The following is a 25,033-nucleotide window of genomic DNA, read 5'->3' as shown; positions in this document are numbered from 1 at the left end:
CCCTCCCTGACCCGCCTCGCCCACCCCCAGGCAGGCCCGGCCCCGGCTGTACCCCTGGTTTGTCCCCACGTCAGCCGGCACACCCCCAGCCTTGAAATCGGGACTCTGTGTGTCTGTCTCCCCCACAAAATGGAGCCCCACAGGTGTGTCTTGGCGGCTGCTCCGTCCCCGGGGCCCGGCACACGAAACTCACACACACGGGGAGCCCAATCAGTGTTTGCTGAATAGATGATAGAATTAGAACAAGAAATGCAGCTGATGATGCGCAGAGTCCACTGTGCACGATGCCCAGCTCCAAACACTCACACGAACCCTGACTCGTTTAATGAGTCAGGCGGGTACTGCTGTGACGAGGTAGGCGCCACTGGGGGAAACCGAGGCACGAGATGTGCTTGGTAAATAACCTGTACAAGATCTGAGCCCAGTCCGGCGGGCCTTGGCGCCTGCAAGCTTAGCCCTGGTGACCGAGGGGATCCTCAGAGCCCTACGTGTGCACCCACGTTTATTGTTATTAAAGTTCCAGAAAAGGAGGGAATCCGGGTCAGGGTCTGCTCCTCCCAGGCCTCAGTTTCCCATTCTGTGAAGGAAGGATCGGACCTGATACTAGTAGCAGGGCTCTGACAGGCTCGGTGGTGCCTGCCTGCAGACTGAGGAGGTGGGGACGGGGGCGGGGGAAAGGGAGTGTGGGGCCAGCCAGGGGCCAGCAGAGCAGGGAGGGCCCACTGCTGCCTCTGTGCGCACCGGAGTCGGAGCTGGCTCTGATTCCGCTGGGAGCAGGGGTCAGGGGCAGGGCCCCGCCCGGCGAGTGTGAGACCGTAACAAGGGCAACCCTGACCCTTCACAAGCAGCCGGTGTGCATCCATCCCCTCAGCTGGGCCAGCCCGCCCGGTGGCTATCAGCCCTGAGAAACGAGGCCCGGAGAGGCCCGGGCTTGCCCAGGGTCACCCGGGGGGTCAGTGTCTCCAGACCCCACATGACCTGTCTGATGGTGGCTGGCCGATTGAAATCATAGCAAGTCATACGTTAGAAGGCGCTCTGGCCCTTTAAGGCGGGAGCTGCCAGGACCCAGCTGGCAGGCCTGGGCCACTCGGTCTCCAGGAGAGAAGCCGCCGTTTCTCCTCATTAAAAGTTTGGCCGGGCGAGCAAAGTGGGCACCAGGGGCGGCGATCTCCACGGCCCGGGGCCGCAGCTGCACCCAGGGCCGGGCCGGGCGCTGTAATTGGGCCCCAGGTGCCTGCTGAGCCCTCGTCTCCCCCCCACCCCTTCCCGGGAGCCCCAGAGCCTCTGAGGTCCAGCTCATTATGGCCTAATTGGTGGCGAATCCCTCGGCCGGCCTCGGGGATGAGCTCAGAGTGGGAAAAGTTTGAGCCTCCGCAACTTTCTCCCAGGCGGCCACAACTTCTTTCTCCGCGGAGGCCCAAGTTCCCCCAGCCCTGGGGGCACTGGTGTTTCTGAAGTTTCTCCGTCAGTGCCCGGGCCCAGGTGCACCAGCCGCCCGCTGCCGTCCCCGAGGGGGCTGGCGTAACCTCAGCCAGAGCCGAGGCCTGCGGCGCCTCTCAGCTCCCCAGAGCCTGCAGGTGCCCTCAGCCTGCAGAGGGAGGCCTGGCTCTGCCCTCGGCTCCCCACCCCGGCCCGGGACCCCTGCTGGGACAGCAGCCCCTCCACAGCCAGGCGCCAGGGCCTGGGCATTCCTGAGCCTAGCAGGACAGCCCTGACCATGGACCCAGGGCCCCCCCTCCCCGCCCTCATTAGCCTTTTCCTCCTCACAGCAGCCACAGGAGGGAGGGAGGGAGGGTGATGCAAAGATGATGACGGCGACCGAGGATAAACAAATGAGTATCGCTTCACACTCAGGGTCTCCTCGGCATCCACCCGTGGTTTCCTCTTCAGAGAAGCCCCAACTTCATCACCCCCACCTCTATGATGAGGAAACTGAGGCTCAGAGGCCTGAAGCTCACCCACCTCCTGCAGCCTTTCCCTGCAGAGAGCATTAGCTTTGACATGAGACTGATCCCCTGCCACTGAACTAGCTGTGTTGAGTTATGCACAACATTTAACCTCGCTGAGTCTGTTTCTTCATCTGCTAATTGGGGATAGTATCACATCCATTTCCTGAATTTTAAATCTGAAATGCCTACCCTAGCCCTAGCTGGTTTGGCTCAGTGGCTAGAGTGTTGGCCTGTGGACTGAAGGGTCCCAGGTTCGATTCCGATCAAGGGCATGTACCTTGGTTGTGGGTACATCCCCCAGTGGGGGGTGTGCAAGAGGCAGCTGATTGATGTTTTTCTCTCTCATCAATGTTTCTAACTCTCCCTCTCCCTTCCTCTCTGTAAAAAAATCAATAACATATATTTTTTAAAAAGTAAATAAAAAATAAAATGCTTACCCTAGCACTGGCTCAGAGTAAACGTTCACCAAACGACTGTGGTTAATACACTCTTGAGCTTGTGGGACAAAAAAAGCACAGGATTTGGAGCCAGCAACTCAAAAAATGGATTGGCTTCCTCCCCCATGCCAGGCTCCATGGCAGGCCCCGGAGTTCCCAGGGGTGGCTAGAAGCGCTCCTGAGCAGTGGGAGGAAGGGCAGGGCAGGGGTCCCTCTGAGATGCCCCGCAGCCCAGGTTGATATTTGGTTAAAAACTCGAGCGATATCTGCCCTGCAGGGTGATGGCGAGAACCCCCGTGTGACAACGCAGGCAAGGGTGGTCTGCGATTCCAGAGCCACACGGAACAAGGCTGCCATTTCACAGACAAGGAAGCTGAGAACCTGGGGCCACAGGTCACTGCCGAGGTCACCCAGCTGGTGGTGGCCACGCCCCAGGGAAAGCTCCACAGCCCTCCTCAGCCTCCCTCCTCGGCCATCACTGCAGCCTCACGGCCACCCGCTGCGGTGCACGCCCAGCCGGCGTGAGACACAGGCCCCACCTCTTCCAGGGATCTCACAACCAGGAACCAGTGAGCAGAGGGGAGACCATGCAGGAAGGACACAGGCCCAGGGGCATGCGGAGGGAGGGGGTACGCCTCCCACCTCTCCCCGCTGGGACATGTGAACGGGGGGCTCCAGGACTTCTCTTGTTGGCTTGCTTTGCCCCCGAATAAACCCACCGTCTGTGCCGAAACAGAGAGCTCCCTATAGACTAGGGGTGTCGAACTCAATCAGAGAAGGGGCCAAAATCTAAAATCCAGCCTAAATCGCGGGCCGAATGGTTTACTGAACAGTCATAAACTGACAATGTCATAAACTGACAGCGGAGTGCAGTGATGACAGCGCGGTGCGGGCCACATTGCAAGGCCTGGCGGGCTGGATTTGGCCCGCGGGCCTTGTGTTTGACATATGTGCTATAGACACACGGCTTCAAGACCACAGCCCCCTTCCCGTCAGAGGGGGCCCCACAGCCTCTCTGAGAGAGAACTTCTCTGCCCCTTGGAGACGGTCCCAGCTCAGTGGTGATGGGCGATCCTTACGGGGGCCGGTGCAGCCAGCTCTGGCCTGTTCCCTGGCAGGCCTGGCCTACGGTGTGGCAGAGGGAGCTGGGCCTGGGGCCTCCTCAGGGCCCCTGAGTCATTGGTAACCACCTTGCCAGAGATAACCACACCCGCCGGAGGAGTCGGGGGCTCTGGGGAGGGCAGAGGCTGAGGACGTGGGCGGGGTTGGCCCAAGACCCTCTGCGGGAGATTGGGAGGGGGCTCGGAGGAGCCACGCACGCGGCGAGTGTGGAAACAGCAGCGATGGGGATGAGAACCAGACGGCCCAAGTTCAAGTCCCGGCTCTGCCGCTCCCGGCGGCCTGGCCTCGGCCGGTGTGTGGCCTTCGCCCGTTTCGTCGTCCACACCATGGGGGTAACACTCAGGCCGACCACACGGGATTGTTGTACGTATTGGAGAGGAAGTCTAATATTTATAGACTGAGTCAGAAACTGCTCAATAAGGTACAGGTGTTACCTCATTCGATCCTCACAACGTCCCTGTGAGGCCTTGCGTGTTCACAGCTGTGCACCACACCTCGCCAGCTGGCACTCCGTACAATGTGCTGACTGAACGAGGGATGAAAATGGGGTTGGTGCCTAACCGGTTTGGCTCAGTGGATAGAGCGTCGGCCTGCGGACTGAAGGGTTCCTGGTTCGATTCCGGTCAAGGGCATGTGCCTTGGTTGCGGGCACATCCCCGGTAGGGGGTGTGCAAGAGGCAGCTGATCGATGTTTCTCTCTCATCGATGATGTTTCTCTCTCATCGATGCTTCTAGCTCTCTATCCCTCTCCCTTCCTCTCTGTAAAAAAAATCAATAAAATATATTTTGAAAAAAAAGAAAATGTGATTGAGGCTGTCATGCCCATTTTTCAGAAGAGCACACTGAGGCTCGAAGAGAGGAAGCAACCTGCCAGGGCCACACAGAGCCAGGCCTCTTGCCCCGGGCCCTGATACCAGCATGTTCTGACGGACTCGGGCTCTCAGTCAGAGAGGGAGTGTGTGTGTGTGTGTGTGTGGGGGGGGGGGGGCACACCAGGAATGTCCGAGGTTGTGGAGTCTCAAACTAAGTAGCCAAGCCAGGCACAGGCTGCCCCTTTCCCAGGCACAGTCGCTCCAGCGCGGCCTGATCCCAGGAAGCCTCTGCCCGACATGGTGCTTGGGTGCCATCTTGTGGCCGATGTGGGCAATGCAGGCTGCACCTAGCCTGGCCCGGAGGCCTCAGGATGCGGAGAAACGAAGGTCAGTCCTGCTGCCGGAGCGCTGTCAGTCCACAGATCCTGGACGAGGCCCCAGCCCCACCATGAATAAGAAAAGACAGGCCCTTCCTTTCTAGTTTGGCTCAGTGGATAGAGCGTTGGCCTGCGGACTCAGGGTCCCAGGTTCGATTCTGCTCAGGGGCATGTACCTTGGTTGTGGGCACCTACCCAGCAGGGAGTGCGCAGGAGGCAACTGATCAATGTTTCTAACTCTCTATTCCTCTCCCTTTGTCTCTGTGAAAAATCAATAAAATATATTTTTTTAAAAAAAGAAAAAAAGAAAAAGAAAGGACGGGCTGCCACAAAAGCTTTACTCAGAAACCAAACGGCCCCGGAGCCAAACAACGTGCCTCTGGGACAGCCCGGACCTGGGGCGGGAGGGGGGGGGGGGGCAGGCTTTTACGAGTTGGTGTGAGGGGCTGCGGGTCTCCTGAGGGAGCGGGTTTTGGTGCAGAGGATCCTGACCAGGAAGGAGAGTTTAGGGCAAGGTGCCACGGGGCCAAGAAGGAGGAAGGGGAGGAGTGACCGGGGAGAGGTGGACCCCCCGGAGTCCTGGGATGGGGGTGGGCTACCAGGTGCCCGGCCAGTGGGGCTGCCAAGTGCCCTGCACATGGGACACGGTGTGAAATCTGGGCTCCGAGACTCCTCACTCTCAGCAAGAACGGCCAGAGAGGGCTTCCGACAGCAGGAGGCACCTGAGGCCCCAGAGCAAGCCCAGGCGGCAGGCAGCAGGGTCGCTGAGGGAAGAGAGGACAGACCGGGCAAAGTGCAAGCAGCTTGGCCTTGCGGGAGGGCAGCTGCCCCTCAGGGAGGGGGCGGGTAAGCACTGGCCTCTCCGTGGCTGGCAGAGGGGTTGGTGGGGTTTTGCTGGGCCAGAGGAGGTCAGGGCTGCGATCCCAGAGGCCCCTCCGGCAGCAGCGGGGGCGGTGGGGCGGCGCCCGGCGTGAGGCCTGGAGGAGCCCGGGCCTAAGGCTCAGGAGCTGGACCGAGACTCCTGGGAAGCAGCATCGGCAGGACTCGGTGCCAGACGAGACGAGGGGTGTGAGGGACAGGGACGTGCAGGGTGATGCCCTGTGAGCTGGCTCCGGCCGTGGGCTGGGCTTCCTGGGAAAGGGCATTGAGGGAGGCGCTGACCGTCGTAGGAGGGAGGGCTGGCGGGACCCGGGGTGACCATGTTGCATTTGAGATGCGTGCGCCCACCTCACGCCTCCTCCCCGGCGGGGAGTCCTGGAGGCGGCCGGCAGGCCTCAGGGGCATCCCCAAGGCCCTCGGGCTCCCTCCTCTCTGTGCTGACACATCTCTCCTGTCACCGAACGCTGTCCCTTCAGGAGGGTGTCCCAGTGTGGGGGTGGGGAGGGGACGCCCCGCCTTGGGCTGCCCCGGGCCTGAGGGAAGGCACGGCTGGGAGCTCCGGGTGTGAAAAGGACCCGGGAGTGCAAACTCCTCAGCCTGTGCTGATACTCTGCCCCCGGCTGGTCTCCTCTCTAAGGCAAGGCTGGACGCTCGCCTCCTCCAGGAAGCCTTCCTGGCTTAGCCCTGCCCAGCCTTCCGGTGAACCCTGGAGCCAAGGACTTCATGCCGCAGACCAGATGGGCTCCTGAGGGCAACCTCTTGCCTCCCCCATCATGATGTCACACACACACCCTCCCCTCCCCCTCTGCTCCAGAGTCCGCCCAGGCCGCCCTCGTCCTCACTGTCCCTCTCTCGTTCTTCTGAACTTCACACGTGGAGGCTGTAGCGGGTTGAATGGTGGCTCCCCAAAAGGTATGTCTGGGGTCCTACACCCCTAGATCCTGTGGGTGTGACCGATTTGGGAAAAGGGTCTTTGTAGATGTAGTTAGTTAAGGATCTTCATAGGAGACTACCCCAGATTGCCAGGGGGGCCCTAAATCCAATGACACCTGAGATTATAAGAGACAGGAGGGGAAACCGGTTTGGCTCAGCGGTAGAGCGTCAGTCTGCGGACTGAAGGGTCCCAGGTTCGATTCCGGTCAAGGGCATGTGCCTTGGTTGCGGGCACATTCCCAGTGGGGGGTGTGCAGGAGGCAGCTGGTCGATGTTTCTCTCTCATCAACGTTTCTGGCTCTCTATCTCTCTCCCTTCCTCTCTGTGGAAAATCAATAAAATATATTAAGAGAGAGAGAGAGAGAGAGAGAGAGAGAGAGAGAGAGAGAGAGAGAGAGAGAAGAGAGAGACAGGAGGGAGCGCCCGTGAAGACAGGAGCAGAAATTGGAGCTGGAAGGTGCCAGGCGGGAGCTCCCACAGCCTTCGGAGGGAGCAGGACCCTGTGGATGCCCGGACTCCAGGACAGGGGAACAATCCATTTCCGTTGTTTAAGGCCCCCATCCGTGGAAGTTGGTCTGGCAGCCCTAGGAAACGGATACGGGGGCTTAAGAACAGCCAGCAAGTAGTCCTCAGAGGTCCTCACTGGCCGCATTGTGAGCAGACCGAGTGCTGGGTCCAGCAAGAGCCGTGTGGTCCTCGGGGGACCGCCCTGCCTGGGCTTCTGCCTCCAGCCCCCTCCCCGCAGGAGGGCCGTGGACATGGGGAGACGTCCAGGGCCCGGTGAGGAGGGCGGTGCTGCCAGGGCTGCCTGGGCCCAGGGGGTGGGGGGCACATAGATACGCTCAGCTCAGGTGAGGAAGTCCCTCCCCTTGGCACACCTCACACCGGAGCTCGGTGTGGAGCAGGGTGGGGAAAGTTCCAGTCGCCTCCGAGACCCTCCAGCCCTGTCCCCTGGCCACCTGCTGCCACTTCAGCCCAGCAGGGCTGACGCAGGCCTGGGGTGGGCGGGCTGTCCTGGGCTGCTACCCACACAATCTGTCCTGGTTCCCACCTCAAGGCTTTGGCACCTGAATCGAACCCGTGCCCACCATCATCGCCCCCCCAGCCCCTCGTGTCAGGCCTCAGCCTCAGCTCCCCCTCCTCCTCTGCCTCTGTGGCTCTTTCTAGACCTCCCAAGCCCGGCTCAGATGTCCCTTCCTTCGTGAAGCCTTCCCTGATCTCCACCGGCTCCTCTGCCAGGCCGATAGTGACCAGAGACAGGGCTGACGTGGAGAGAGCCAGATTTGGATCAGATGTCCCTTCCCAGCATTGCACAGATCCACTGAGTGACCTAGGACCAGTCACCTAAAGTCTCTAACCCCCAAAAATAAAAATAAAAAAGTCTGTAACCCGAGTGGCCCACCTCTAAAATGGGGGGATAAGATCCTCACTTCCTGGCCTCATATAACCTCATTCTCCTGCTTCTGGTCTCCCTTCTCCCATACACATTAAACGAGCACCACTGATCCTTCAAAAGTCCCCCATAGCAGATGCTCCATAAAAGCGTCACTTCCCTGGAACGCTGAGCTCCTTTCCTGACATCTGGTCTGCCCGCTGGCCCGACCACCCCCTGCCCTCCCTCCCGGCCCTGCGTTGGCGCAGCCTCCCGGGGGCTCCCGCTGAGCCTGGGACCTGAGGTCTGGATGTTCGTCTGTGTTGGGTTTTCCCCTCGGGCCGCCCAGACCAGTGGGGAGGCCTGGCCCGGGTGTCAGGAGACTGGCTCCAGGCTGTTCCGTGGATGTCCCAGGAGACCGAGGAGCAGGCCCAGGCACTGCCCATTGGCTCACCCGGAGCCTGGCTCCCCGGGGAGGAGGAGGGGGTGCATTTAGCTGCACTGAGGGAGCCCTCTGGCTCTCTCTGTCCTGCCTGACTGTGAGTATGAGTTCTGGGTTTGGGGGGCTCAACCAGAAGGGTGCAGGGGGCCGGAGAGAAGCTCTTGTCAGGAGCGATGGCTGGAGCAGGGGACGAGCCGGGCAGGCGCAAGGAAGGAGGGCGACTGGCCCTCCACCCCCGTCTGCCACCCCCTCTCCCTGGACCGCATGCCACTCCCCCCAGTCCACCCCAACGGCCCTGCCTCCCCAGCGCGGGGCTGCTCAGGAGGAAATCCTAGTCTCCACCTAACCTTTTGGAGACCGAGTCTCAGCAAACGTTCAGTTCATCCTCCTATTTCTCCTCTCTCGTCTTGTTTTTTTTTTTTAAATATATTTTATTGATTTTGTACAGAGAGGAAGGGAGAGAGATAGAGAGTTAGAAACATCGATGAGAGAGAGTCATCGATCAGCTGCCTCTTGCACACCCCCTACTGGGGATGTGCCCACAACCAAGGTACATGCCCTTGACCGGAATCGAACCCGGGACCCTTCAGTCCCCAAGCCGACGCTCTATCCATTGAGCCAAACCGGTCCCGGCTCTCGTCTTGTTTTTTCTTATCGTTTTCTTCCTGGGACTTGCACCAAGCCCTTGAGGTGTGTTGACGGTGAGAGGGACCTCGGCTTTAGAGTTATAATCCCCCCCCCAATTAATTCTCAACTTTATGCCATTAGACCACCTGCACCCCCTCTTCCCTTCCTCTGGCTGACTCACTTCTGCTTCCAGACTAGACCCAGTCTCCTGAGGAGCCTTCGGACCCTGAGGCTGTTAGAGATCCAGGGCTCCAGGGCACCCTGCTTCTCCCTAATGTGCCCAGCAGAGTGCCTGGTGCATTATAAATTCAAAAACATGTTGAATAAATGAACGAACAGAAGATGACTTCTTGTGTCAGACTCGGCTGTGATAGATATCTGCCTAACAGACTCTCTGGCTACTGAAAAAGGGGGAAACTATATGTGACAGTACCTCACCGCCTGGGGGCTTCTCCGTGCTCAGAGCATCCGCCCGAGGACTGAAGAGGGCGCGTGCCTCCGTGGCAACCGCGTCCTGGTTCCCGTTGCGGTGCATGTGGGAGGCAACCAATCGATGTGTCTCTCTCTCTCACATCAACGTTTCTCTCTCCCCACCTCCCCTTCCACTCTCTCTAAAAACCAATGGGGGACAAAATATATGTCCTCTGGTGAGGATCAACACAAAAAGATAGTAACACAAAGCAGTGGAGAAAATGGAACTTAAACAATTATTTAGCAACTTGGGGGGGAAATATCAATTTAGATTATTGCCTCTTGTCACATATCAAATTGAATTTCATGTGGCTCAAAACTCAACACGAAAAATTAGGCCATATTTTTTTTAAAAAAGAACAAAACATAACATACTATCTTTTTTATCTTTGAATGAGGAAAGACTTGCTAAGCTTGAAACCAAGAAAAGAACTTGCCTGGCCTCTATGGCTAGGTGGTTCAGCATTGACCTATGAATCACGAGGTCACAGTTCAATTCCCAGTCAGGCACATGCCCGGGTTACAGTCTCTATCGTGGGTATCAGTGATCCTCATCATTAATTTTTCTCTTTCTCTCTCATTCTCCCTTCCTCTCTGAAATCAGTAAGAAAAAAAATTTTTTTTAAAGAAAAGAACCTACAATAAAAAAAAAATCAATAGACTTGATTTTATAAATTTAAAACTCTTACTCTTAATAACATCATAAACAAAATAAAAATAGCAAGATTTGGAAAATCTGTTTCAATGGATAATGATTTTAACATTTAAATTGCTGAAACAGTCCCTAGTAGCACAGGAGCAAAGTATATGAATAGAAAATTCACAAAGAACATGCAAATTAAAATGAGATGTTTTTCAACCATTAAATTACTAAAATAAATTTAAAAAAATATATTTTATTGATTTTTCACAGAGAGGAAGGGAGAGGGATAGAGAGCTAGAAACATCGATGAGAGAGAATCATCGACCAGCTGCCTCCTGCACACCCCCTACTGGGGATGTGCCCGCAACCAAGGTACATGCCCTTGACCGGAATCGAACCCGGGACCTTTCAGTTCGCAGGCCGACGCTATCCACTGAGCCAAACCGGTTTTGGCTAAAATATTTTTTTTAATCATGGCGATTAATAATAGCACCAAGATTCCGTGACAAGACTGATACAACTTTCTCGGAAATCTACTTGGCACTCTCAAAAATGTTCACGTCCTTTGACTCAGTAATTCTACATCCAAAACCCACGGGAGGGATTCATTTGAAATGCAGGCAAAGATTGGTTGAAAGAAACATTTCTCATTAAATTGTGACACTTAACTTCTCATTTTCCTTGTCATCTCTAAGACAGACAACGTCAGTATCTAAGAATATTGGCTTCTCATGGAGACCACAGCCTGGTGAAGTTCGGGCAGGCCCTGGTAGGGGCCCAGGGACGGAAGCCAGGCCTCTGGGCCTCTTCTCTTCCCAGAGCCCCTCTGCCCCCGGGGAAGATGTCAGCGTGGGGCAACTGCAGCTCCAGCCTGTCCTACACCAGCTTCCTCCTGCTGGGCTTCCCCGGGCTGCAGGAGGCCCGCACGCTCCTGGTGCTGCCCTTCCTCAGCCTCTACCTGGCCATCGTCTCCACCAACGCCCTGGTCATCCACACGGTGGCGGCCCGGCGGCGCCTGCACCAGCCCATGTACCTGCTCATCGCCCTGCTGCTGGCCGTCAACATCTGCACCGCCACCGCCGTGCTGCCCCCCATGCTGTTCAGCTTCTCTGCCCGCTTCAACCGCGTCTCCCTGGCGCGCTGCCTGGCCCAGATGTTCTGCATCTACTTCCTCATCGCCTTCGACTGCAACATCCTCCTGGTCATGGCCCTGGACCGCTACGTTGCCATCTGCAACCCACTCCGCTACCCAGAGATAGTGACCGGCCGGCTGCTGGCCTGCCTGGTGGGGGCGGCGGCGGCCAGGAGCACGGGTATTGTGGCTCCGGTGGTGGGGTTGGCCTCCCGGGTACGCTTCTGCCGCTCGGATGTGATCCACCACTTCGCCTGTGAGCACATGGCCCTGATGAAGCTCTCCTGCGGGGACATCTCCCTGAACAAGACCGTGGGGCTCTCTGTCCGCATCTTCAACCGAGTCCTGGACATGCTGCTGCTCGGCGCTTCCTACTCCCGCATCGCCCACGCCGCGTTCCGCCTTTCGTCGGGCAGGGCACGCGCCAAGGCCCTGGACACCTGTGGCTCCCACCTGCTGGTCATCTTCACCGTCTACTCCTCCACCGTGTCCTCGTCCATCGTCTACCGCGTGGCCCGCACCGCCTCCCAGGACGTGCACAACCTGCTCAGCGCCTTCTACCTCCTGCTCCCGTGTCTGATCAACCCCATCATCTACGGGGCCAGGACCAAGGAAATCCGGCAGCGCCTGGGGCTTCTGTTCCGAAGGGCCCCGCTGCGGGTCCCCGCTGGGAAGGCCCAGTCCCTGCCCTCACACAGGGAGCTTCCTGCCTGATTCTCTAGAACTTATTATAGGTCTTTAATTACTCTGCCAAGCGGGTGAATAAATGTGCAGGTGAGTCCGCCCTGCTGTCCTTTGGCTATCTGCATTCATCGTTGAGTCTTTCATCCATTTTCCGAAAAATAGCTACTCATCCAGAGTTGCACAGTAACCAACTGCAAAGCCAGCTCTGTCTCTGTCTTCTAAATTTTCTCCTCTTCTTTCTGCATGTGATTTTAACCGATTCATTCTCTTATCCATTCATAAAACATGTACTATACACACATCATGCTTAACCCCATAATTGCAAAGAAAAGGGAAATAAGATCTTTATCCTGAAGGAGGGTCCCAACCTAGCAGGCTGTAAAGGCATTGTGTTTACAATGACAGCTTTATGTACAAAAGTCCGTGAGAACATCGAGGAGGGACAGTCACTAACAGAACACTTCCCAGAGGGTGAATCTGAGCTGTGCTTGAAGGATAAGATAAAGTGTTTACTGGAAGGGAAGGAGATATGGAGAAAAGACATTGTAGACAAAAGGAACAGCATGGGCAGTAAGAGAGTGATACAGAAATTGGTACCAGGAGTGGGGTGCTGTATAATAAAAATCTAAAATATGTGGCATTGGCTTTGAGATTGATCTGGTCGACCAGCCTGTCTTCAGCAAAGAATCCTGTTAGGTCAGCCAGAGCCCCTATTGCTGATGTAATTCTCCATCCATTCACCCCTCCCCTGCTCCTTGGCTAAAAATTCCCCTTGCCACACTGTATTTGGAGTTGAGTCCAGTTCTGAACCGAGGTCTCTTTTCCCTCATTGCAACAGTCCTAATAAAATTTGTCTCTACCACTTTATTTTTTTTATTTTATTATTATTTTTTTTTAGATATTATTGTGTTTTTTTAAAAATATATTTTATTGATTTTTCACAGAGAGGAAGAGAGAGGGATAGAGAGTTAGAAACATCGATGAGAGAGAATCATCGATCAGCTGCCTCTTGCACACCCCCTACTGGGGATGTGCCCGCAACCAAGGTACATGCCCTTGACCGGAATCGAACCTGGGACCTTTCAATCCGCAGGCCGACGCTCTATCCATTGAGCCAAACCGGTCCGGCTGTCTCCACCACTTTAACTACTGTCCGGCTCGGCTGTAAACAGGAGAACATGCTCGGGCTAGCCAGCTGGAGGAACAAAGGATGCATTTAGCAGAGCTGAGCTGCCCCGGCCATCCCACAGATGCTCCCTAGATAAGCTGATAGCCAGCCAGCCCTTCAACACGTGAGGACGCCCAAGCGAAATCAGCAGAGACACCGAGCTAACCGCCCGGGTGTGTGAATAAATGCCCGCAATAACGCAAACTGGGTTTCTGTGTTTGTCTGCTATGGCAGCAATTTTGTGACAGGAGGCAGCTGATAAAATGATTAAACAATGGTTTATACACAGTATGTCTACCATGAGTTAGTTTTCTTCCTTTACCACATTGTTTTAATATGTTGGATAAGTGTATTTTTAACTGCTTAACGATGAGTTCTATAAGGGTAGAAACTGTATCTTAAAGCTATTAGACGAAGGTAGTGAGAAAATATTATTCTTTTAAGAAAACACATGGACAAGTGCTTGAAGGCAGAAGGTACCAACAGTGAGGGGATAGTGCCCATTTCAATAAATACCACTCTTCAGGATGGAGAGGGAACTAACCAGAGCCTCAGTCTGACATTCCAAACGAGGGGGTGGGTGTGCACTGTGGGAATTGAGGCTGTCCAGTCCCCCCCCCCACCCCCACCCCCGCCAGCTTCAGTCACCCCATTTTCTACCAGGAACTCCTCCCCCTACCTCACCATGCTATTTATTGCTGTAATTTATTGACCTCAGAAATGCTGCATAACAGACCTCACTTGGGACAGGGAGGCTCTCCAGCCCCCCCCTCCCCCCCCACTTGGCGGGACCCTGTGGGGCCAGGTGCTGAGGGAACCTCTCGGTACCCACCCATCACTTGCTGTCCCCCTCCGCCCTTGGGGGACCCCAGGTTGGGCACTGGCCCATTCATAAATACCTCGAGGGGGAGGGAGAGGGATGGGGTTATAGCTGTTTTGTTTAATTGGAACTGGAAGAGGGATCATGTCCTTACGTTATGTCCTTCCCAGGAAGGGGGAGGGACACCGTGATCGCATTCCTGTACTGACCTCCACCGCCGTCAGTCATCGCGTTGAGTTCACTTTCCTCGAGAGTTTGGATAAATTCAGGTCAGAGCTGCAAGTTCGCAGCCCTCACGTGTCACAGAAAAGCAATTCACCTACGACTAATCTCTCCATTCAGAAGTGTGCAGTCTTAATGTACAGTGATGAGAAACTGTTATTTTATGATCTTTTCATTAAAAGCTTGATTGAAAACTAAAAATCTAAATAAATAAAAATAAATACCATTCTTCAGTCAAAGGCATCAAGGGTTCTCAGGGAAAGGGCTGGTACTAGGGCTGGGATATAAAAAACACAAAATGATCCTGGATAATCGTATAGAGCCACAAAGCAAGCAAGTGCTCAAAAAATGATGGGGGCATGTCAAAAGGACAGCAAGACCCATCTGAAGGGGTTTCTAGTAGCCTGCTGAGGGAAAATTTGAACAAAATAAAGATAATAATAGATGATAACCTTTAGAATCCAAGTCCATACTGATTTAGACGGATGGATAGAGATGGACACATGATAAGGGAAAGCTCTTCCTTACAGTACAATTCCAGATAATAAATGCAGAAGGAATAGAGGTAGAAATCCCAATTTGCCAAACATCACAGAAATAAACATTTCAAGCAACAATTTATGCTAAAATTAGTGGGCAAAATTATGATGAGAAACAAGATATAGTTTCAAAGTATTCCCTCGCAAGCACTTATTAATTACTAAAGGAAAATAGTAACTTTACAATGGAGAAACCTAATGTCTCTTAAACAAATGACAAGCATCCCCAGCAGTGGCATAAAGTGTGTCTTCTGAAATGATGTACTGAGAAGGGCACAATGTCATTTCTGTGGCATTCTTGCAAAAAAACCCAAAAAACCAAACAACAACAACAACAACAAATCCCTGCATAAACTGAATTTATTCAAGAAACATGAAATCAACCCAAAATGAGGGGTGCTCTAGAAAACAACTTGCTGGTACATTCTTCCAAAGTGGCAAGCTGCTGAGAGACAGGAAAAGCTGGAGAACTGCTCCAAACAAAAGGAAGGGAGACACAAAAACCAAATGCAAACAAGCAGTCCTGGATTGGATCCTGGGTCAGAAAAGGGACGTTAGTTAGTTGACTATTTGCCAGAAACTGAACATCTGTAAATTACAATAGTAGTGTGTTGATATTAATTCCCTGACTTTGATCATTGCACTGTGGTTACATAAGATGCTAACATTGGTAAATCTGGGTGAAGTGTGCACAGGAATTTTTCATACTTTTGTTATTTACGTTGGAAATTATTTCAAAATTAAAAGTTAAAAAATGTTAAAAGAGTAGGTGAAACTATTCTCTGGAAAATTGGGGAAATGTTCAGTTACTAGCAAGAAGGAAGATGAGGCCCTAACTGGTTTGGCTCAGTGGATAGGTCGGCCTGCGGACTGAAGCGTCCCAGGTTCGATTCCGGTCAAGGGCATGTACCTTGGTTGCAGGCACATCCCCAGTCAGGGTGTGCAGGAGGCAGCTGATCAATATTTCTAACTCCCTGACCCTCTCCCTTCCTCGCTGTAAAATATTTAAAAAAAAAAAATTTTTTTTAAAGAAGGAAGATGAGGAAGAGAAGATAGCAAGTGTGCATATTAAAAAAAAACAAGTGTGCATATTTTATGTGACCCGACCTTCCTCTAAATCCCCTCAGAGAAGGCTACGAAAACCACAAAACCACACAGAAAACTAAGAGAGCAGCAAGCTAAAGGGCAAAGATATGTACTCATCCAGAGAAACTGGCTGGAACGGTGGTGAGGGATCTGTTATTATCACACCTGGTGGTGAGGGCTCTGTTATTATCACACCTCGGGAGAGGCTATGAGCGTGATACATGTAATACATGGTATGCATTACATTTGGTAACTATGTAAGTGTTAAAGAAAGGCACATCTCGATGTTAAAGTCCAAACCATAAAGCTTTACACGATCATAAAGGACTATATCACCATGACAATGGGACATTGAGTCTTTTTAAAGAGAACATAAGCATTGATCTTTTTGAAAGAATGAAAAATTTCTGACAAAAAGCAAGTTGGAAAAAAAAGAAACAAGGACATGACCGAAAGGCTGATGCCAAAGGTGCCTTAATATACACCTGAACTGTCTACAGCAGTGTTTCCCAACCTTCTCTCATGATGAGAATCACCTGGTGGAGTTGTTAAAACACAGATTCCTGAATCCCAACTAAGAAGTGCTAAACTAGAATTTTTGGGAACATATAGGTAAAATTGTATACCTAACTAGTGCTCTCAGATTTTATATACAGAGCACTAAGTTAGGTATGCAATTTTACCTATGTGTTCTCAAAAATTCTAGTTTAGCACTTCTTAGTTGGGATTCAGGAATCTGTGTTTTAACAACTCCACCAGGTGATTCTCATCATGAGAGAAGGTTGGGAAACACTGGTCTACAGAACACAAACGTTAAACCCTAAGACCTTCAAGCAGCACTGAGAGCAAGCATCCTAACAGCTTCCTCCAGAACCGGCTGATGTCCAGCCATAAAGTTAACAGTTGAAGTCATGACACCTTGAACTCTTCTGCTGTCTCAGACCTTAGATAACTCCCCCGCCCCCCGAAAGAAATTCTTATACATGCTACAACATGTATAAACTTTGAAAAGCTACTAAGTGAAATAAGTCAGATAGAATGACCACTATCCAGATAAAGGTCCCGTCAGCACTTCTCATGGGCTAAGACACAGTTTTGCAGCAAACCTGTTTTGTAGCAAAATTGAAGTCAACCGAAAAAGAAGTGCCAAGCGGGGAATGAAACTCTACTTAATTATCCTTATTCTAAAACTCTTACTGATTCCAAATATAACAATTTTTTAAAAGTAATTCCTCTATTACTTTATAGAGAGAAATAATACTTTAAATCAAGTGATCCTTTGGCTACAGTAAGGTTCGGCAAAGGCTTACCACTTCAAGCAAACCTATTACACCTATCTATGCTCAAGAAGTATTTAGTTTGGAGGTCAGAAAGCTGTGGGCGGCACCCAGACCTGGGCCTGGGACAGAGGTCAGGTCAGCACAGGTGGTGGGAGCTGGGATGTAACTCCAGAGCTGGTCGGAGTTTGGGTGGTGGGCTGGGAGGCCTTTTGTTTTTTTAAAAAATATTTTTTATTGATTTTGTACAGAGAGGAAGGGAGAGAGATAGAGAGCCAGAAACGTCGATGAGAGAAACATCGACCAGCTGCCTCTTGCACACCCCCTACCATGGATGTGCCCACAACAAGGTACATGCCCTTGACCGGAATCGAACCTGGGACCCTTCAGTCCACAGACCGACGCTCTACCGCTGAGCCAAACTGGTTTCGGCATGGGAGGCCTTTTGAACAAGGGTGTTGGTGGTTGAGGGGATCTACGACAGCGATCTTGAATGGGTGCTGGTGTTGGAAGGAGTATGAGTGCTATGTTGGACATGAAGAAATGCTGGGGAGGGCGATCGTTGAGCGAGGCACCCCTGGGCAAGGTTCTTGGGTGGTTCGGATCTTCGGAATACGAGTCCAAAAAAAAAAAAAAAAAAAAGCATGATCCTGGAAGGTGGAGCTGTCTAAAGAATGAGTCTTTGGGAAGTGAGGTGGTACTGGGCAAGAACGGTTTGGGTTCTTGGAGGATGGAGAAGGGTATGCCTGGGCAAAGTTCCCGGGGAGATCAGGGTCTGAAGGGAGTGTGGGAGCTCTAGGATGGGGAACTTAAGGAAGTCCGGAACAGGACGGGATAGGAGTTTTGGGAGGTGTGTCCTGAACGATGGTCTTAAAGGGGTAGAGGTGCTCTGGGGCAGGATCATGGGGAGAGGATAAGGGGTCTGGGAGGAGGAATCTTTCTTTTTTTTCTTTCTTTTTTTTTTTTTTTAAATCAATCTTTATTGTTGAATCTTTCAACATAAGAAAAAAAAAAAAAAGTAGTTTAGCTATTGAAGTGCTGGTCTCTTCTTTCCTTAGGACCCACACATCATACACTCATCTCTATTCTCCAAAGAGCACACCATGGCTGCTGTGTTCCTCTCCTTCTCTTCCTCCTCTTTTGATGCCTTTTCCTTATCTTTCAGCTTCTCTTTGTTTAGAGTGAACTGGATCGGGTTGGCTGCTGGTCTTGTCCTTAAATAATACATCCCAGTCTTCAAACCCTACAAGGGAAGTAAATACAACTATTAGGAGAAACTGTGAGAACACTAGACATTCAAGACCAATGTCTAAAACACATTTCCATTAACCAGGTCAAATTGTTTTCTAAACTTGAAATTCTACCTCCTATAGGAAGCCCTCTCAAAAATGCTGACTCCATTTGAAGCCAACAGATTCAAGGTTTCCTAGGTGGCAATATTTAACAGGTAGCAGGAATATAAAACTCAATTCCAAAATATCCCAAGTTGGCAGTAAATCCTCCTCAGTGTGCTTCACCAACCTGCTTCCAGCCGTAGAAGTGCATACTGGTGAGTTTGCCATAGTTAGGCTCAGCAATATGGATGTTCAGAGACTGGCTTTGGTCAATGAAAGCGCCTCTCTCGGCTGCCATCTTGAGAACGGTTTTCTGAGAGATTTCCCATACCGTTTTATAAAGTTGTTTCAAGTCATCAGGAATTTCTGGTATGCTCTAAAGGGAAACCAAATGTTTATTGTACTCCAGATGATGAAAGCAGTATGATTAACAGAATAACCCAAGGATCTGTCCGCCTACTTCCTGCCAGATCTGACGCTACCATTCAGTACAATACAATATGATCCTTATCAAGTTTCCTAAGTCGGCTGGCCTTTGGTTTAGAAAGTCCAACAACATCCCATCTAACCAGCAAAATATCAGTCTAATGGTAGTGATTTAAGATCCATCTTTCACTTAGTTTATGGCCTAAACATTCACTGTATGTAATTGGTTTATGGTCTAAACAGTCATTATGCAAGAGATAATAAAGGGAGAAAAGTCACAGCTAAAGAGCAATAAATGACCCTTGAGCTTCGAAGAAAACACAAATACTGAGAACTATACCACTCAGGGGCAAGATCAGAGAAACAAAGAAACAAAGCAGAGAAGCAATAAAATTTTATTTTAATTTATGTTAAAATAAATTAGGACTCCACAAACTCCATTTGGAGCTAACAGATTTAAGGTTTTCTTAGGTCCACGGTTAACTTGCAAACATGCAGACTGGCTAATACTACTTTTGTATAAAAAAAAATATGAAATGTTACAGGAATCTTTATCTGTGTTGTCAATTAAACTAATGTTTAGTCAGAAACCTCTATCTACAAATAAGTTTCTTGAGTCTCAGCTGCAAATATTTTATTGTTACACTATTTGTAGTTGTCTTTTGAACTATTAGTCCTTTATCTCCACCATACTTTTAAGTAAGCTTGACTCTAATTTCAGACTTTATGTCAGTGATCCCCAAACGTTGATGCACATTGTCCTTAAAAAATACTGATGCCTGGATCCTATTCAAAGACATTCTCATTTAATTGGTATGGGGTGCAACCTAAGCTTCAGAATTTTAAAAGCTCCCCAATTGATTCAAATGTACAGAGAAGTTGGGAACCACTGCTTTATATTATTGCACAAACAAAAACGGTAAGGCCAGGACTAGCTGTGTGAAGATGTATATAATCCTAGCACAATAATACAGAGGTGAACAGAGTTACGTAAGTCTATATAACCACAAGCCTATGACCAAACTGGTAGACATTTTTCTCTCCACTGCCTGGAATAAGTGAGAAGGTTCCAATGCCCAACTTAATTCACTTTCCCCCCCATTCTGTACCTGGATAGAGCCATTGCAAGCAATAATCTGATTTTTCATCTCTTCATTCCATAAGCCCCGCTCAGTAAGATCTTTCAGTAAATGAGGATTTACAATCTGAATGGAAAAAAACAAAAGATGTAAAGGAATACATAACAATGACAGGGCCTAAACTGGGTCACGGTCTAAAGCTTGAAGTAAATAAAATCATTAAAGGATTAATTAACATTAACTTGGTAACTTCTATTTTTCATAAAACTGAAAGGGCCCGTTCCATTATCTGACAGTTATATTCCTTTAAAATCTTGATTTCCTTCTTATTTAAGAAACATAATATATAGTATTTGCAACAGTGAAAAGAACTAATGTTGCCTAAGCTGGGTAAATTTATGTGGATTGAGTCTTTTTTTCCTATATAAGGAAACAATAAGTATTTACGGGGGAAAAAAAGAAAAAGAAATCCTATGTATTCACCCCAAACTTTACAAAAAATTTATGCCATATCAGCAAATTCAAATAAAAATCTTTTAAATTAATGGTTCTCAACCCTAGCCGCACATCAGAACTACCTGGGGACCTTAAAAATAAAAAACATTGGTCCCACCCACCAAAAATTCTTATTTATAACCAAAGCTGAAAACCACCATCTTAACACCTTAATGCTTTTACATATATTTTAAGTATCACCAATTTAAACTGATCTTGTAGTATAAATCACTATGATTACAGAATAGTTAAATATCACATGAACTCTAAGATCAACAAGTTACTTTTATACTTTAAACCCTCAATCACTCATACTTTTGGTAAATACTTATTAAATGTCTACTGTGCTGAAATAACAGAACAATGTTATGGACAAAGATGATCCACTTTATCAAAACTTTGCCCCCATACTAAGAAAAATAGGCATACTAAATATGAATTAGCATTTACTCCCAACATCAGGCTTTTGAAAGTTTTTTTTTTTTTTTTAAATATATTTTTTATTGTTTTTTCACAGAGAGGAAGAGAGAGGGATAGAGAGTTAGAAACATCGATGAGAGAGAATCATCGATCAGCTGCCTCTTGCACACCCCCTACTGGGGATGTGCCCGCAACCACGGTATATGCCCTTGACTGAAATCGAACCCGGGACCCTTCAGTCCACAGGCCGATGCTCTATCCACTGAGCCAAACCAGTCCCGGCTGAAAGATTTTTTTGTAGGTCTAGTTGTGATCTTCTCACCTGAAATTCTCCTGACAAGACTCTACGAGTGTAGATGTTGCTGGTATAAGGTTCAATGGACTCATTATTCCCCAGAATCTGAGCAGTGGAAGCAGTAGGCATTGGGGCAATAAGTAAACTGTTTCTTATCCCATACCTAAAGAAAAGGAAATTATTAGGTGCTAATCCTAAACTACAATCTGCAGGAAGATAGCTACTTTAAGTCATTGTAATAAATGCACCGACTATGAGTAACATAATACATATATTGGACTTAGATATGGATTTTTTATTTTAACCCGTACAGGAATGCAACTCCACAGTACGGGTGGAACAGCTCACCCCTATCCTAAATGCCTGACTCCTAAACAGAATCAGCACAATAATTTCAATTGCTGGAAATCTTTACTATGCTATGACTTAAGCCACTTGCAGTGAAATTCAGGAATCATAGCACTTGATATCTAGCATACATGTCCATTTTTGTAAGTTACATTTGCATATAAATAGACTATGTGCACCAGTTAATAAGGCAGATTTTTTTCAATAGATGGAGTTACACATATTTTGATATATATGCGATTAGATATGCTATTTTGTTGTATTAACAACCTTCAAAACTTCGTATGTCAAATTTGCTGAAGATGTTATCATAGATATTGTCATACTTAAAAATGTTGAACTTTGTGCCAAAAAAAGAGCACTTGCGATAAGTTCTAATTCGTTACTTTATTTTGAAGAAAAGTGCTGCTGAATACTCTGGGAAGCTTATGGTGAACTTCTCCATCTCAAAATACTTGTGAACGCTGGTTTAAACACTTTAAAAAGTGATGATTTTGATGTCAAAGACAAAGAATGTCCAGGTCAACCGAAAAAGTTTGAAGACCAACAACTGGGTATAAATATGCAATTATTGGATGAAGATTCGTGTCAAACTCCACAACTTGCAAAAAGATTAAATGTTGCTCAGCAAACAATTTCCAATAATTTACAAGCAATGTGAAAGATTTTAAAGGAAGGAAAATGGGTGCCACATCAACTGAATGAAAGATAAATGGAAAACTGAAAAGTCATCAGTAAATGTTGCTTCAATGGCATGAAAGTCTTTTTTGGCATCAAATTGTGACTGGCGATGAAAAGTAGATTTAGTTTGAGAATCCCAAACACACAAAATCATAGGTTGATCCAGATCAACCATCATCATCAACTGCAAGGCCAAATCGCTTTGGAAAGAAATGCTCTGTGTTTGGTGGGATCAGGAAGGTGTGGTGTATTATGAGCTTCTAAAATCAGGTGAAACTGTTACTACTGATCGCTACCAAAGACAAAAGTCAATTTGAACCACGCTTTGATCATGAAATGACCAGAATGTTCCAGAAGACACTGCAAAGTAATTTTGCTTCATGATGACACACCATCACACACTTCAAAACCAGTTAAAGAGACGTCAAAAGATCTTGCCTGGGAAGTATTAACCATCCCGCTGGATTCACCAGACCTTCCTCCTTCAGGTTACCACTGATTCTGATGGATGGCACACACACTTTCTGAGCAGCACTTCAAAACGTATGAAGTGGAAAACCGGGTCCCAGAATGGTTTTGCTTCAAAACAAGAAAAGTTCTACTGGGATGGTACCCACAAATTACCTGAAAGATGGGGAAAAGTGTAGCTAGCGATGGACATTACTTTGAATAAAGCACTTTTGATGTTTTGCTTGAAATTATCGTGTTTTCTCTGATTACAAAATCTGCATTATTAACGGGTACACCTAGTACACATGCACACATGCTCAGAAGTCAAATCTGAAGGATGACAGACAAAAAAATGCAAACAGGTTTTTTGGAAAAGGTAGGTAGTATTGGGATAATATTCATTTTATTCTCTTTCCAAATTTTAGGTTTTTCTAAATTTGTAAACATGTATTATTTGAACAAGATTTTTTAAAGCAAATGGATTTTTTACTTTTTTTAAAAAATGTTTAATGTTGAAAGTATTACAGATGTCCCCTTTTGTTGTAAATGGCTATTTTTTTAAAGAGCATTTTAAAGCTACTGCTTCTGTCTTCAAATTAAAACTCTGCAAATGTACTGACCCAGAGATGACACTCATAATGACAGGAAATGAAAACTTATTTCATTGTTCATTCAGCAAAACACTCTGTCTGCCCTCAAATCTCTTTAATATTTATTAATTTGAAAGACCTACAAAAGCTCTTCCAAGATCCCTTATTCCTTTGACAATCAATTCAATAGAAGTCATTTCTGAGCCCAATGTAGTTAAGCAATAAATAAAAATGAAATATATTTAAAAAGCAAGCACTCTTAGAGATATAAAAGTTTAATGAGAAAAAGAATAACCTAATCTATGTAGTTAGGCCCCTAAAACAAGATCTACTGATAAAATCTACCATGTACTGATAGGCTTTCATGTGCCAAGCAATCTACAGGTATTGTATTGTATTATAAAGTGTTTAAAAGATAGTTCTGCAGATGGGTCATTTTAGGTCCATATAAAGAAGAAAAAATGAGTTTCAGTAGTTAAAATAACAGCTAATTTCTAAAGAGCCAGGATGAAAACCTGAACTCTTATTTCAAAGCTACTTTACGTGTTTTACTTACTTTGCAATCTTGTCCTTGAGAAGTTTCCAGTCCCACAGGTCTGTGGGAGTGACATTCCACATATCGTACTGAAGGACCTAAGGAATAAACAAGTCGACTGATGATAAATCACTCTATAATTTGAAATATGATGGTTGATCTAGTCACCCTGCCACAACGCTTTTATTATAGAGATTATAACTCTAGGACCATCCCTGTTTTCACAAATGGTAAGATTTTATTCTTATTCATAGCTGAGTAATATTCCATTTATATGTGTACATCATCTTTACCCATTCCTCTATCCATATCTTGACTATTGTAAATAATGCTGTAACAAACATACAAGTGCATATCTCTTCAAAATTAGTGTTTCCAATTTCTTCATATAAATATCCTAAAGTGGAATTACTGGGTCATATGGCAATTCTATTTTTAATTTTTTGAGGAACCAGTGGTTGCACCAATTTACAATCTCAGCAATAGTGCACAAGGATTCCCTTTTCTTCACATTCTCAACAAACTTGCTGATTATTGATTTATTGATGATAGCTATTCTGACAAGTGTGAGGTAATCTCACTGAAGTTTTAATTTGAATTTCCCTGATTCGTGGTGTTGAGCATCTTTCCATATATGTATTTCACATATCCTTTTTGGAGAAATGTCTGTTCAGGTCCTGTGCCCTTTTCAGTCAGTTTGCTTTTTTGGTATTACATTTTATGAGTACCCTATGTATTTTGGTTATTAACCCCCTATCAGATGTATCATTGGTAAATATCTTCTACTCACTAAATTATCTTTTCATTACACTGATGGCTTCCTTTATTGTGCAAAAACCTTTTAGTTTGATGTAGTCCCATGTGTTTATTTTTTTTCTTGCCTGGAGAAATAATATTTAAAAGCAATGTCAAAGACTTTACTGCCTGCTTTCTTCCAGTTTTATGGTTTGTCTTATACATTTAAGTATTTAATCCATTTTGTATATGGTGAAAAAAGGTAGTCTAGTTGCACTTTTTAAAATGTATCTCTCCAGTTTTCCCAACATCATAAAGAGATTGTCTTTACATTTGTATATTCTAGCTTCCTTTGTCATAGATGCATTGACCACACAGGCATGGGTTTATTTCTGGGCTTTCTATTCAGATCCATTGGTCTATGTCTGTTTTTTTTTGAGTACCATGCTGTTTTGATTATGATAGCCTTGTAGTATAGTTTGCTATCAGGAGCATACCTTTAGCTTTGTTCTTTCTCAAGACGGCTTTGGTTATTCAGAATCTTTGTGGCTCCACGTAAACTTTGGGATTATTTGTTCTACTTCTGTGAAAAAATGTCATTGGCATTTTCATAGGGATTTCATTGCATCGTAGATCAATTTTTACAATCATTA

At 48.0% G+C, this 25,033-nt stretch overlaps 2 protein-coding genes across 2 annotated transcripts in view; one reads left to right on the top strand and one right to left on the bottom strand.

Annotated features, from left to right (window-relative positions):
• Positions 1-9,469: 9,469 nt before the first annotated feature.
• Positions 9,470-12,282, top strand: LOC311628697 (olfactory receptor 52K2-like). The gene has a single exon (XM_084896161.1). It carries the CDS (start codon positions 10,906-10,908, stop codon positions 11,908-11,910), a length of 1,005 nt encoding a protein of 334 aa, XP_084752287.1. The 5' UTR covers positions 9,470-10,905; the 3' UTR covers positions 11,911-12,282.
• Positions 12,283-16,080: 3,798 nt separating this feature from the next.
• Positions 16,081-25,033, bottom strand: part of RRM1 (ribonucleotide reductase catalytic subunit M1) — a 42,932-nt gene continuing 33,979 nt past the window's right edge. The window contains exons 15-20 of the mRNA XM_084894181.1: positions 23,667-23,743; positions 21,069-21,204; positions 19,862-19,957; positions 18,514-18,702; positions 16,509-18,235; positions 16,081-16,205 (exon numbers count right to left, since the gene is read on the bottom strand). Coding sequence (XP_084750307.1) covers positions 18,047-18,235; positions 18,514-18,702; positions 19,862-19,957; positions 21,069-21,204; positions 23,667-23,743 — 687 coding nt within the window. The 3' untranslated portion in view covers positions 16,081-16,205; positions 16,509-18,046. The remainder of the gene's footprint in view (positions 16,206-16,508; positions 18,236-18,513; positions 18,703-19,861; positions 19,958-21,068; positions 21,205-23,666; positions 23,744-25,033) is intronic.

This window comes from Pipistrellus hanaki (genome assembly GCF_964339955.1).
Source record: "Pipistrellus hanaki genome assembly, chromosome: 9".
Lineage (NCBI taxonomy): Eukaryota > Metazoa > Chordata > Mammalia > Chiroptera > Vespertilionidae > Pipistrellus > Pipistrellus hanaki.
Note: the sequence above shows the minus strand (reverse complement) of the source record. Positions and strands in the feature narration are given on the sequence as shown.